The 14,858-nt window shown below is 41.0% G+C and overlaps 1 protein-coding gene across 1 annotated transcript; it reads left to right on the forward strand.

The window, feature by feature from the left end:
- Positions 1 to 1,254: 1,254 nt before the first annotated feature.
- LOC101869528 (membrane cofactor protein) lies at positions 1,255 to 13,050 on the forward strand. The gene is given in 12 exon segments (XM_005143226.4): positions 1,255 to 1,416; positions 2,347 to 2,538; positions 2,739 to 2,835; positions 3,537 to 3,622; positions 4,035 to 4,241; positions 5,080 to 5,114; positions 5,116 to 5,263; positions 6,114 to 6,302; positions 6,617 to 6,808; positions 7,152 to 7,178; positions 7,472 to 7,538; positions 11,129 to 13,050. Coding segments are annotated over 12 exon segments (1,386 nt in total). The 5' UTR covers positions 1,255 to 1,322; the 3' UTR covers positions 11,181 to 13,050.
- Positions 13,051 to 14,858: the final 1,808 nt, after the last annotated feature.

Raw genomic sequence — 14,858 nt, forward strand, 5'->3', positions numbered from 1 at the left:
TTTCTTTCTGAAACCACCCTCAATGTGTTTGTTTCCTTTTGCACCACCTGAACAGATGGTGGTCACAGCTCAGACTTCCAGACTATGCCTTGCTTCTGCCATAAACCTGCTTTGGTTTTGTATGGATTATAGGAGAGCTTGCTCTCTAAAAAAACCGCCTTAAGAAAAAGGACATTGAACTGGCCCTTTGGGGTTTTTTGCTTGTTTTTACACTTATTGCAATGCCATTTTCATTTACTCTTTATGCTGAATGTATTGCAGATAGTGATGAATTTTCACTGTTAGGAGCACTCTGACCACAACCAGTTTTGGCTGCCAAATGGTACCAGAACACATCCGCTCTTCCACTGTATTGTCTGAAGGCTGTTTCCAATAATCCCTCCTTTGAAACAGTGCATTTCCCAGACCTTCTCTCCCACCTCCCTGAGTTACGACTCAATCTCTATACCAGGAAAAGCCTAATTTTAACTCCACAATGTCATCTTTTCCCTGGGCAGGGCACCTGTGCTGCCGCCAGCCTGACATGGGACCGGTTCTTCACACAGCGAGTGGCTGCAGGTTACATGGAAGCGTTGCTTACATTGGAAATGGAATTCTATGGCCAAAAAAAAGGCACTTTACTATAGAAAGAACATTAATGCTCCTTCTGCTGCAAGGATCTAACCAAGTTCAGGTTGCCTGTGGTACAGGGGCTATTCCAAGGGAGTTCTCTGCACTGCTGCCAGCCGAGGAGGACCATTTCCTTTCTCTATATGCAAACCCTGCGATAAGCAAGATCCACGGAAGCATTGCTGGGTGGGAATCAAGAGTTTAACCACAACTTAATAGCGACTGTACTCACAGGTGCAGCATCACCAGGTGCTGCTCTGCATCTTTTAGGAGCGCTTATTAGCAGCGAGGACTCTGAATGCTTAATCTAATAAAAGCTGAGCATGGGATAACAATTGCTTCAGGTTTTTCTCTAGTCTTAAGTGTTTTTATTACCATAACACTGCTCTGCATCACACGCAGTTTGCTTCTCAGAGACGCTGCCCTACCTAGGGCCGGTGAATGAAGCTGCACCCGCTAACAGCGCTTTGCTTTCCCCCTTCCCCGCAGGATGTGAGCGGAAGGGCGCGGTGTGCTCAACCCACACCCGCTTTATCTGGAGGGGAACCTCCGCCATGCACCAGCCTCAGAGGCGGAGCGGCTCCGCCATAGCGCCGCTGAGGGAAGAGGCGGGGTGGGCAGCACCGCGCATGCGCCTCAGCCCCGCGCTGCGTCTCGGCCGTCGCCCGCCTGCGAGGCGAGGGGCGGCCGCTGTGCCTGAGGCCGCCGCGGCCATGGGGCCGCTCCGCCGCCGTCCTGCTCCCGGCCCGGGGCTCGTGGTCGGGCTTGTGCTGGTGCTGCCGTGGCTCGGAGGGGCTCGGGCTCTGGGTGAGGAGCGGGGAGTGTTTGGGGTGGGGGGCAGAGCTCGTTCTCTCCTCCCCTGGGCCTTCCCGGGGCCCTGAGGGGGAAGGTGGGGTTGGGGAAGGAAATGGGCTTGGGGCTGGCGGAAGCAGTGAGCTTTCCGGGCGGCTCGGCTGGGCTGTGGGGCGAAAAGGTGAGAGAAAGGTTGTGCTGCATAAACAGGCTCCGGTGGTAACGGGTGTTGGTTGTGACCCTGAGGCTGAGCTTTAAACCGGAGGGAATCTCTAAAACACAAATATGAGGGGATTGAGTGATGGGTATCTTCAGAGAGGTCTCTGTTGTGTGTATGACTGGGCGGATCTGGCGTTTGTATGTGGATTTCAAGGTCCTGAGTGTGTTTTTCTGTGTCTTTTGGCATGGGGGAGTTTTACACCTTCATTAACAGCACCTCAATACGTCCCTGGGTCTGTAGGTCTCTGTGTCTCCCTTTGTCTTAAACTCCATTCCATCACCTGCTGGGTTTTTGCCTTAAGAAAGGAAATGAGCTACGTAAGTGTGGTTGGCTCCTTTGTTTTCCCTGCAGCTAAATAAATAGGCTTTTTTGCTGCAGATAGCTATACAGGGAGTTAAGTCATGTGTTTAACTTAGAGAATTAGAGGAAAACATAGAAACTGGAAGGAAATGCATTGTCTGGGTGGGATGCTGAAAAACTTGAGAAAACAAAGAAGTGAGTAACCTGTACTAGTGTAGAGTTGGTCATTGGTTGCAAGTAAAATGTATAAAAATATACATTAAAAAGTTGAAACCTAGTTAAATATATAGACAGCTCTGGCTCTTAAGGATCTCCCCTCTTAACCAATGAGTCCTTAAACCCAACTAAGCTAGCCATGAAGCCTCAACTTGTATCTCTTGTTGACAAGACTGTGCATTGCTTTCCTTTTTCCCTTGCTCTGCCAGCCACGTGTGAGCCTCCAGACAGGCTGCAGTATGCAGAACTTGAAGAGAGATTCAGCACAATGAACAGTTTTCCCCCTGGAAGCACAGTATCGTACATCTGCCGGCCGGGATATATGAGAGTTGCTGGAAAATCATTAACTCGGACGTGTGGTGAAGACTTACAGTGGTCACCCACAGAGAAGTTCTGTACAGGTAATGTGTGCATGAGCTCAGATACTGATTCCCTTTGGTATTTAAGCATTAGAGTTGTTTTTCAACTAAGGATTAGGATTCTGTAGTGTTTTAAGCAAAGAATGAAAAATACTAATGACAGGAAGAGCAGTATATGCCAGAGAGTTAGTCTTTATATATAACTAGAGATGTAGATTGATTTCTTTTTCTCGCGTCCCTAGAGAGAAAATGTAGACTTCCAGAAGAGCTGAGGGATGGCTTTGTTCATGTGACAGATCTTACATTTGGTTCAACAGCTACTTTTTCTTGTAGAGCAGGGTAAGTATTTTGATAGAGTTAATGAGTCCTTTTTCTTTTATGTCTTGTCTTATTTAGACCAGATTTGAACCAACCCCAAATTTTCCTATGCAGGCTCTATTCCAATTCTGACTTGAAATCTCTCCTGAATTTTACCTGGAGTAAATGCAACTGCAGCTAAACTTGATTTGATTCCCTGGTTTTACATGTTGGCATTAACTAAGGCTTGAGATTTTTAGGTCGATTCTGAAGAATGAAGACTAGGGTGTTACCTCTTCTGTCTTCTTTTAATGTTCCTGTGGCAGAGGGAATAAATACACATACATTTCTCTTCATTATTATATTGAATAATGGCCCACTTGTCTGTGTACAGTTAAATAAGTTAAAAGCACTAGCCTCCTGCAAGTTTTTTCCCTCCCTTTTAACAGCTTATTTCTTTAGCATTGGTACCTTTAGGGCATTAGTGTTAGATGGTACACATCTAAAAATGGTGCGATTTTCATCACTTCCTTTAGTGATGTGTCATTTGCTTCCCTTTTGTTTTCAAAGTTGAGACTGTTAACAAGAAAACAATCAAATATCTTTCTCATTACAACAGCAACTTGGTGTGTTATGTGCCCCTTATCACAGAACAGAATGATAGAAACCAAGTTTTTAGGTGCTTGTTGGAGAAATGAGAGATTTCTTAAGCTTCACCTCTTCAAAAATTTTTACTTGTCTAGATTCCGATTACGAGGAACCAGTGAAATTACCTGTGTCATTAGGAATGAAGGCGTTGACTGGGATAGAGATCTTCCCCTTTGTGAAAGTAGGTAAATTACTAGTGTGCTGAAGTTCACATGGTGGTAGTTCATTTAAAAACAGCTGTGCCATAAACTTTCTGGTATAAGAAATGATGGTAAAATAGAACTGATTTTGGTTTTTAGTATTTGGAACTCTGTGGTGTGTGCCTGAGGAATGACCACTGAAAAATGTCAGTGACTGTGGTAACTAGCTCATATTAGTTTAAGGTCAACCTCCTCTTGAAATTGAGACCCCCTATAATACTAAATGACAATTGGTGACTCTCAGTTATAACTGTACTCTCAATTATAACTGCAACTTGTCTTAACAGTAGCTACCTATCAGATTTTAAATGATATGTGAAAATCAAGGCTATTTCTGAGATGAACAAGGTAACAATGAGATTCTGTTGGATATTTTGTGTCATTTGTTTCTAGGAATTCCTTGCAAACCTCCTCCAAGTATAGCCAATGGGCACCACACTGAAGCAGCCAACTATGTTTTTGAGACCACAGTAACCTATACGTGTGACGAGGCACCAAAAGGCACAGATCCCTTCTCGCTGATTGGCTCAGCTACTATTTCCTGCACATACGATGCAGACTTAAATGGTGTTTGGAGTGAAGAACCTCCACAATGTAAAGGTTGTTGAGATTTTTATTTTAATATACTTCTTTGTTATAGGGTAGGTTAAGATGGGCTCTTAGGCAGAAGCTGTTCCCTGTGAGGGTGCTGAGGCACTGGCACAGGATGCCCAGAGAAGCTGTGGCTGCCCCATCGCTGGCAGTGCTCAAGGCCAGGTTGGACACGGGCTTGGAGCAAGCTGCTCTAGTGGAAGGGCCTGTAGCAGGGGGTTGGAACTGGATGAGCTTTAAGGTCCCTTCCAACCCAAACCGTTTTAGGATTATAGCTTTTATGTGACTCTACAACTTCAATATTGTCCCTTCTTTAGCGGGAGAAGATATAAAAGACTTCCCTGTAGAAAAGAAGAAACAGATCTCTGGTACTATATGACACAGTTCCAGTGGAAATGAGAGCAACTGTACTATGGATGTTCATTGATTATGACACTGAGTATGAGTAACTTTAAGTTAAAACTCTATATATATGAGCATGCTGTTGGTAGAAGTGGCAAGGACAAAGTGAGGGAATGGAGGGACCATAAAGCCTGGGTAGCTGAAGAAAAATTGTGTTAAAAGCAAGTATGTGGAAGCTAGATTATTACAAGTAGTGTCTTTTGGAAGTGGAATGTGATGATACCTATTATTGCAATTTCTGTTTGTCTGTGTCCAGTTACAGTGACTCAGTAGCTTAAAACAAGGACCTTCTTCATCTTCAAGAGAGTAACTGTCTTACAAAGGCTCTCCAGAGAACTTTAAGGAATTAGATAAGGAATCTCACAACTAGTAAAAGGAAGCTTTATCTGTTGCATAGATACTGTTAACAAATGTTTCAGAGCTGTTTTTCTTTTACCTCTTTCAGTGGTCAAATGCGAAAACCCGAAAGTTGAAAATGGAAAAAAAAAAAAGTGGATTTGGACCTTCCTATACCTATAGAGACTCTGTCATGTTTGAGTGTGATCCAGGCTATGTCATGACTGGATCAGAGGTAATAACCTGTGGAGAAAATAGCACCTGGTCTCCTCCAAAACCAACTTGTAAGAAAAGTAAGCCTTTAAATAAGAATCCAACTTCTCTTGTATGTTGAGAATGTTTTAAGTCTGTCTTAACTAAAATATAAAATCATAAGACTTTAGTTGGTGTCAGAAGCTAAAGGAAGTTGACATGGAGCCTCATCTGTGGGCAAGCATTTTAGGTGTTTGAGTGAAGAGTATTCAGATGAGTGAGATTTGAGTTAAACGTGTAGAAGTTGTGCTGTGGACATGCTGTGATGCTGCTGCATCGTAATAGCCTCATGGTGTTTGTTCCAGTGATTTCCTCTGTGAATATAGGAGAGAAAAATGTGTTTCTGAATTGTGATATAAAGAACTAGGAGTATGCACTGTGAGGAGATGTATAGTGTCCTTCTAAAGTAATCAGAATCATTGTATCCGTGTTCTCTTATCTTTGGGAATATTGCAGAGGTCTTCCTGTAACCTTTTTCCTGTCTTTATGTGCTAGAGGGAAAGGGAATGTTGTACAGTACAGTGAATTTTTCACATGCATAATGAGCTCCCAAGTAAGAGAAGCACTTCTGCAAAGAGTATGTTTGGGTGTTTCATAATGAATGAGTCTGATAAGGCACCTGGCAATGATTCTAGAGCTTATAAAGATAATTAACAATCAAGTACGAATTTATTAGCTGCCACATCATAAGATCATGCTATCTTAACACCTACAGTGGTGTTTAAGTCTTCAAAAGGAAACATTTATGCTTAGAATTGTAAAATTAAACTATTGAGATCTGCTCATCTGTTTTTCTCGTACAAAGGCAAGATGTGTTTGTGGGGTGAGTTAGTGATTATGAATGATTTCAAGTTTATTATCACTCAACTTACTTTTAAATCCATGTCTCAGTTACTAGAAGTGTGTGTGGTGCCCCGGAGATCACACATGGAGTAGTGATTCCAGCAAAATTGGTCTATGAAGGAGGAGAGTCTGTTCAGATCAAGTGCAGTGCTCACTGTACTTTCCCTCATGGCGCTGAAGAGATGACAGTAACTTGCCAAGGACAGAATACATGGAGTTCTTTACAAGACTGTGCATGTTAGTAAGACTCAATTGGTAAAATCAGTAGCATGTGTAGACAGGGCTTGTCATTACTGTCATGCAACTGTTTGTCCTAATTGAGCTCAGACATGTATTTCTCTTCCTGTGGCTGAAGCATGCCCAGCAGCAGAAGTAGCTGCAGCCTGTAGGAAGCAGGAGGCCTTTCCATGTAAGATGTCTTAAGGCTTGACTGAGCTTCTGACATTGACACAAATGTAGTAGCTTTTTGACTGCAGCTTGAATCTGCTTCATGTACCAGCTCTGTTCTTGAAGTTTATTTCCTCTTTCCCCTCCTCTCCCTCTCTTTCCAGGTGGGCCTATAAGTTCTGGTTTGACTCCACATATAAATTATGGTAAAGTAATTGATGGACAAAAACCTTCATATTCTGTGGGGGATACTATTACGATTGAATGTTACACAGGCTACACGTTACATGGGGAAGCTCAAATTCGGTATATTGGAGAAAATCGCTGGTTTCCTGCAGTGCCAACATGCCAGTTAAGTAAGTATGAACTGCAAGAATTTGCACTGCACTAGAATAAAAATAATGTAACAGAAGCTTTACTTCATCAGGACGTTCTTTTGTATATGGGAGAAGTCATTTAATGCAAAGTTTCTTCTTTTATTTTGACATAAGGAAAATAGGTTGTGATAAAACCCATTTAAAAATAGGAATATTTTCAGTTAAATGTTACGATACAGACTGTCAACACAGTCCTTGCAGCAGGATCATGTTGACAGAAGTGCTTGATCTTCTTGAGGTGACTTTGTGAATATTTGTATAGTAATGTTTGACTAAGAAGCACATGTGTTCCTCTTGTGATACTGATTCACTCTGTTTTTAGGTGCCTATATCACAGCCATCATTTGTGGTAAGTATCTCCTAAATTTCTTACAAAGTTGGTGTAAAAAGTGATGTTGGGGCATAGTATCTGTTTTAGTGTTACTGAGCTTGGTGGGGTTTTGCCATCTTGGTGGTCCCTGTTCTTAAGCTGAACTGTCTTAAAGTCTTGAGTAAAGCATTTGTAAAATCAGCCATGCAACTTTGAGGGTGTTTTGGGAGGGGTTGTTTAGGACTGTGTATGAAGAACATTTTGAGGCTTTATTTGTGAGCTAGAAAGGATCTTTATTGCTCTAAGGCTTTTCTCTTTAATTCTTCCTAAAGTGATTGTGGCCATCATTGTGTTCCTGGCAGCCTTCTGGGCCTATAAGAAGTTCTTTGCACAAAATGGGTGAGTAAGCCTACTTTTTATCATCATTATTATTGCATATTTCTAAATGAAGAAAAGCTAACGTGTGTGTTTCTTGAGCTTTATGTACTTTTTCTTTTTCAAACACCTGATGTCTATATGTAAGCTTACCACTGCAGCTGATGGGAAGCTAAAATGCCTAACAATGTATCTGACTTCATTTTTGTGTCTGCTATGCAGATAAGCTGCTAATTAACACTTGCACTAATTTCAGAGCAGGAACACACCCCCCCCCCCCCCCATTCCTAAGCTTGTTGTCTGGCATAGGTACACTTTCTGAGGAAAGTAGTTTGTATCTGCTTTAAAATGTATCAGTTGACCTCTTCAAACCAGTGGTAGTATTGGCTTCTTTGGGATTGTGTTATTTTACTGCTTGGATAAGCAGTAAAATAACAGTGACCCTCTGGTGTCACTGGGTCTCACAGGCTTTAAGAGCCAGAGTGGCTTACATGAACTGGAAGCCTTGGAAATGAACTAAGGAGCTTCCTCTCTTCTGCATAATATATCCCAATGGTAGTGACGGGTAACTGGAGAACCATTGTATTTTGTGTTTTGGAGCAGAGGCACCTTGAATAAAATAAGATGGGCTTAATTACATAGAAAATGTGAAAGAAATTTGGCCTAAACCAGAGCTCTTACAGTGTTTGAACAAGCAAGAGTTTGGTTTGCTACTAGAAGGTTCAGTGTGTGGATCCACTTCAGGTTTTCCTCCTGCAGCAGCAATGATTGCTGTACCTTTATCAAAGACTTGCAAAGTCAACTGTAAAATATTAGATGGAGAAGTACTGTTCTTCTTTTTTAATGAGACATATAGTGCCTTTTGAACTTCATCTTCCAAACAACTGATGGTTGTGTATGCTTTTTCCTGGAGGGGTGGCAGCAGCCTCTTTGTGCATTGCTTCTTGCAGTGGTATCTTATTTTATCTTCTTGAAAAAAAGCCTGTTTTGTTGGAAAAGCCATTTGTAACATGCTATACACTGAAAATTCTGAGTGAGTTGGGGGGTACACATAAAATGTTTTGATAAGCATCTTGTCAAAGCTGACATACCTTGTAACAAACTCTGTTGGAATTTATCTGGGGTAGGTTAAGCAAAGGAAGGGATCCTTTACATAAAATAAACCAGAGGAAATATTCCTGCAGTTCATATTTGTAATGAGGTACATGGAGTACTTGGGAGAACTCTGGAGCTAGCTTGTATCCAGTGAGGTTTTAGCCTAAGTATCTTTTACATAGACAGTACGGGATCATTACAAGGGCCAGAGTGGCTGTGTACCTGTGTGCTGTGAAGTAATTCAGTGCTTTTGAGCAGTTGCTTTTCACACGTAATTTGGACAATCTGCACTTTGTGTGGCCCAAATAAGAGTACATGAGAGTTAATTTATTAGGGCAGCACTTTCTGCCCTCATCTGTAGAGAGACTTCTTGGGGTGTAGAAAGGAGGGATCTGAAGCAACATCATCAAAAGTTAAAGAATGGTCTATTCCTGAAAACTTTACAGCATGAAAAGTCTTGCTGTGCCCAGTGCTTTCCTTAAGCTTCCTCGCTGTGAGCATCTGACTGTTAAACCTCTTTCTGTCTGAAAGCCGTCATCTAATCTCCTTTTGTGAAGGCCTAGTTCTTCCTATTCAGTTTTCTGTGTTCTGATATAGCTGGGCCTTTGAACTGTTGTGCTTCAGTACCTTGCACTTCCTGGGTTGTTGTCTGCAAATGCCAGCCCAAATCTTTTCTTGCCCTCTCTTTCTTGTGTATTTAATCTGCCCATTTTATAGGACATTCAGTTTTTCCCCTTCTGCTGTTCAGCTCATACACAGTTGATGAGAGTTGCAAGGAAACATGTATTTTAAAAGCCAGCTGAGATGGAAGAAGCTGCACAATGAATTAAGTGAGTCTTAAGAAAGTATATGTACACTTTCCACTTAATTTGGACTTTTGCAATGAAGCTTAAGTGTCTATGTTATTATGGTTTACTTAGAATTTCAGGAGAAGTGTGGAATACAGTTTCTTAGAGGACAGACTATGCTAACCCTTCATTTGAGGAGAATAGGATATATTGCAGAAAGAATTAGCATTCAGTGTGGTAAATGAGAGCTTCCAGTGATTGCAGATCTCCTATCTGAGATCTGGGTTGTCTTTAAAGAAGAAAAAAATGTTGTGTCAGATAGAAACTATGCACATACTCAGTAGAATGTTTGCAGTTGTTTCAGTGATCTGAAGTAGATTCCAGTGGTGAGTTACTTTTATAAGCTCAAAGTGTAAATCCCTGTCACTAAAAGACTGTTGGAGGTAGAAGCCACCTTTCTGCATTACAGGGGCACTACAATTATAGTGGTAGTGTGCATCCATTCAGAGTAAACCAGGTGATGTGTGTCTCAGGATTACTGAGAGCTTTCTAGAAGGATAAAAGAAGGTGCAAACAAGCTGATCTTTTTAAACCTTTTTATGAAGCAATGATTTCTTTCTCAAATTCAGACTTCTGTAGCCTTAAAAGGGATCAAAATTTATTTGCTTGTTTAAGACTGATTTCCTCTCCTATCTTTTAGTGCTTAGTCCAGTAGTCAGATGCACTTGGTGATAGTTATGATTACTCCTGCACTTGTGTAGGGTCAAATCAGCTCTTTCAAACACCTGACTCTTCAAACCTTGTTACAACAAAACAAGTTGAAGACAAGATGGCTTCATTTGGCTGATCCTTGTCAGTATTCCATCATTCTCCCTTAACAGTTTGTGCTACAAGTCCTTTTGTAAATTAGTATCTTCATTTGTTTTGCTTTTCTGTATTGCACAAATTCTGAGGAGGTGATGGTTGAAACATTGATGTCTCCTACTTTAATGCAAAGATCTTGATCAAAGAACAAGGGACTTTGACTAGTTTTCATAAGTTTGGGGTTGCATATATGAAAATTTTCTTACAAACTCATTTAAAGATTAAATAATATCATCTTTACCTCTGAAGTAAGAGGTTTCCACTGTTAACCCCTGAGTTATGGTATCTAGAACTCCTTAGTGACTTTGAGTGCAGAGGTTTGGAATGCGATTTCTTTCTGTAAAGCAAAACAGGAATTATTCAAGAACTTAAACACATAAATGGGTGTAATGACAAACTTCAATCCTCAGATGTTTATTTGTAAACTTAATATTAGCAGACTACAGAATCCAAATTCTCATAACCTAATCCACAGCTTCTGATTATAAACGTATGTACTAAATAACATACTGTATTTAAAATAAATTGGAAGGGATGCTCTTGATGTTCAGGATCACATATCAGTTAGGAATCCTGTAACTGTTGTGTCAGTTGTTAATAATGCTCAGGCATGGTCTGTTCATCACTTGAAATGATCCTCTTTGGATCAAATACTCTACTACTCTGTGGGTTGTTCTGGACAGTCTAGTGGATGAAATGGAGTAAAAATCTCCTCAGTCTAGCAGTTGTTTAGTAAGAGGGCAACTAATGATTTAGTTTCACAACTGCCTGTTGATTTGATGATAAAACTAAGGATGTGCTTTCAGAATGAATGTAAAAACTATTTGAATGTAAACCCTCTGATTTGACTTGTTTTTCTGTTTGTAGGAAACGTGACAGCACTCCATGTACTGCCGAATATAAGATCTGTAAAGCATGAATGACCTTTTTTGGGGGTGGGAGGGAATTTGCAGTTGAATGTCCCAATCAGGAATGGAAAATGATTGCACTTGCTTAAATTTCCTGTAGATGGATATCTTGTATCATGTCTTAGACTACTGATTAACTGTAGTAGATCATTAATAGGGTAAACCAAAGACATATATATAGAGAGAGAGAGAGAGGGATACCTGCTTTTCTTTATGAGCCACTCATACTGTCTTTTCTGTATATGTGAAATGGTCTTGAAAGCCCATACACGTGGTATGCAAAAGTGTTTGTGTCTGTATCCATGTCCCAGTGCCAGCTCCTGCTGCCTTCATTGCTACCTCTTTTCTTACAGATGACTATCTAGTTCTGCTCACTAAAATCTGAATGTGCTTCTCATTCAATTTGGCTGTTTGAGGTGCTCTAAAACATTATGTTCTCTTGTGTTCTGAAATGTTTTTTTCTTATTTCCCTGAAGCAGTTGGTGCCATTTAAGGTTATGTCTTTTTGAAACTATCACAGTTTAGCTCTTCTATATGCTACCTCTTTGTTTGCTAAAGTTGGTTTCTGTGTATCTAATTAATTAAAGTGTGCCTTTAAATCAGAGTTTTATAGCTTTTCTGTTGCCTTTAAGAAGGAAAGAAGCCATATATGTTTCTGGCTCTTTGATATAGTCCCAGAAAGACTATAGTAGATTAGGTGGAATGGAAAACTGAAGGTTTCCATAGCAAAAGGTATCCCCTGATTTTGAATTCTTGGCCTGTTGACAGAAGGTGCATAATTGAAGGAACTGCTGAGAAATCAGTGGTAGCCATGTCCCATTGGGAATGCACAGTAAGGTCCTTGGGATGCTTGATTTTTATTGAGCCTTGATGGCAGTTTTGAAGATCACATTTGCCTTCTAGGATACAGCACTGTGTGGATCTAGCTTCCTTGCTTTTTTCGCTTGAAATCATGTATTCCATGTTCCCAATCTGTGTACAGACTATGATGCTAAATTTAGCTCTGTAACGCTAGATTTAGCATTAAATATCTGTTGAGAAACAGAAGCCTTTCCCTGTCAGACTCCCTTATCTTTCCATGTTAAAGGAATACCAAGCCAGATGAGTTGCAGGAATGAAGGAATGGATATGCTGGCTGTGGTGGTAGATGAGGGCTCTCTTCAGGTAGCTGCTTGCTTCACTAAGTGTTTGAGTCAAGACTGTGACTCCAGGAACTCACAGTACAGTGTTTGCCATGAGTGGAGACTCAGAAGTGCATTGATAGCTGTTACTTTAAATGCATCGCATCCTTGCTCCTCCTAATTCCTTATTAAAACCAAAAGCTTCCTTAGGACAGGGTTTGGCTTTGTGAATCTTGGAGTTTGCTAACAACATACAGACAGCTTCCAAGAACCAGTTTTCTCAGAAAACCCAAATTGTCTCACTTCAGATGTAGTTTAAAGGCAGCCTTTAAACTCCTCATGTTTGTCTGTGGTAGATTGGCACTGCTCCCCACTGTTGTGAGCAGATTGTTGGAATAGCATAGAACTATTTAGGGCTCTCTAGGGCTTTTTGGGACAATCCCAACAGCTGTATTGTTCGAGTTCATAATAGACTGGTTACTAAAAAGAGGTTTTGGCTACACAGAATGACTTGCTGCTGTTCATGGCCTAGCTGATACCTAGTTTGACAATGGTTTGTAAACTCTGGGGTAATATACTGGGAATGGAGTGTGTGCTGGTCACGAGTAGCTTTATGTATGGCATCCTGGATGTTTTAAAGCATGCTGAAATGCACTTAATGCTGAAGTGAAACAACTGTACCAAATGGCCTTATTTTTTACACTTTTTTTCCAGATGTAAAGACTATTCCAAATAAAATTGTTAAATTATTTAGCAGTAAGTGTTTGTCTTTCATTCTTTATGTGCCAAGCAGCTACTTTCCCATTCTTCTTCAGTCAACTTTTCGTGTACCCAACTCGTGTTAGGTGACAACTGTTGAGATGGAAGTTTGCAGTTTGGCAGTGTAGAGAATGTGGTTTGATTTGCTGAGGAGCCTTTTGGTTTTCCTTTGGAAGGGAAGGGAATATTCCAGATCCTCCCCAAACCAGTGTTCGCTCCTGATAAATGTGGTAAAAGCTTGATGGAGACAAGACAGATTATCAAGTGGCTGTTGTGGTACAATACTTGAGCAAAGCTCAGTGTTCTGGCACTGTTGTCCAGTGTGTTTGTCAGATGTTAAGTAGAATGTGATTAGTTCTGAGTTTTACATTCAGAATATGCTTAATTTTCTTTTCAAAGAAACAAGTGAGCTGCCTTAGAAGATAAAGCCTTTGAGAGGATGGAATAGAAAAATAACTAATATAGAATCATAGGATCATATTTTCAGTTGAGGTTGTGACAGTCAAAAGGGGTTGGTGTGGACTGAGAATTGCTATTTGTAGACTGCACAGGTTTACAATCTCTGAAGCTTGGAGATTGTGGTGAGCACTGATGGGACAGGCAATCTGACTTAAACCACTTCCAGTTGAATTTGTCCTCATTGCCATTAATTCTGCACCGTTTCTCTAAAACTCAGTCCCAGGTGAATTCTTTCACTTTAGAATCTGGAGCTGATAATTAAAGAGTCATGAACACATGAACTTTGTGCTAAGAAAAGGGCTTCGTGTAGTAAATATCTCTTATTGCCATCTACTGGTAAAGCAAGTGATGGTCTTGCTGTGGGAGTAACCAAGCATAGGTGCAGCGGTCCCTACTTGAATGTTACATAGTGTATAGTGTCAGTGGCTGGTGGGGTTCTCAGTGGTACACTTCAATGTAAATGCTCACTTCTGAGCATGGTTCATGGGGTTGAAAATGGAGCTGGGGACTGAAATGAAGAGACTTGCAGCAATCAGGTATTGTCCTGCAGGGAACATGTCATCTGTCTGCCTGAGACAGAGCCTGATACCAAGTAGGACACAATTTTATTTCAAAGGAAAAAAAAAATCTGAGTAAATAACAGGTTAAGGCAAACAAATAGCACATGGAATATAACCGGTCAAGGTTAGGAGGCTCTGCTGATGCATGGGCCCTGGCTTGCTTGAGTTGAAGAATCTGAGTGAGGTGTTTGGACAGATACTTCGCTTTGTCTTGAAGCATCCCTCCTAGTTGAACGTGATTCTGACTGTCCTCCTTCTGAGCAGGATGGTCAGGTGTAACTTCAGGTCGGAGAACAGAAAAGCATACCATGTTTGTGAAGTCTGTGCCTTTGGTGGTGTTTGTTTCTAAGGACTTTGGGGGGGCGGGGGAATGAAGTTTTCCATTACTGTTGCTTTTCCCCCTACATCATAACCGATTTCAAATGGTGCTAGACAAAAACTGAGACTCTGAACACCAAGAGAAATCGGTCAGCCTGTGTAAGAGACATTTTCCTGGCTCAGAGAAGGATCCTCTTGTAGATGACAGCTACATGTTCTTTAAAGTTGACTATTCAGTGCTCTGATCAAATGCTTCATCCACAGAGCGATCGTCTGTTCTGTGTAGAATGTTTGACAATAGTGAGGTTGAACAAGAAATAGTTTAGCTTCGTTTTAGTGGTTTGGATGCAAGGGGATGGAAGACTGCAGAAACATTACTATGAGTTACCAGTAATAAACTTTGAGTAGATTCTGTGGGTACCAGTGTGACAGCAGCATGATTGCTGAAGGCACTTTTGTGTTTAACTGCTGA

This window comes from Melopsittacus undulatus, chromosome 16, assembly GCF_012275295.1.
Source record: "Melopsittacus undulatus isolate bMelUnd1 chromosome 16, bMelUnd1.mat.Z, whole genome shotgun sequence".
Classification (NCBI taxonomy): domain Eukaryota; kingdom Metazoa; phylum Chordata; class Aves; order Psittaciformes; family Psittaculidae; genus Melopsittacus; species Melopsittacus undulatus.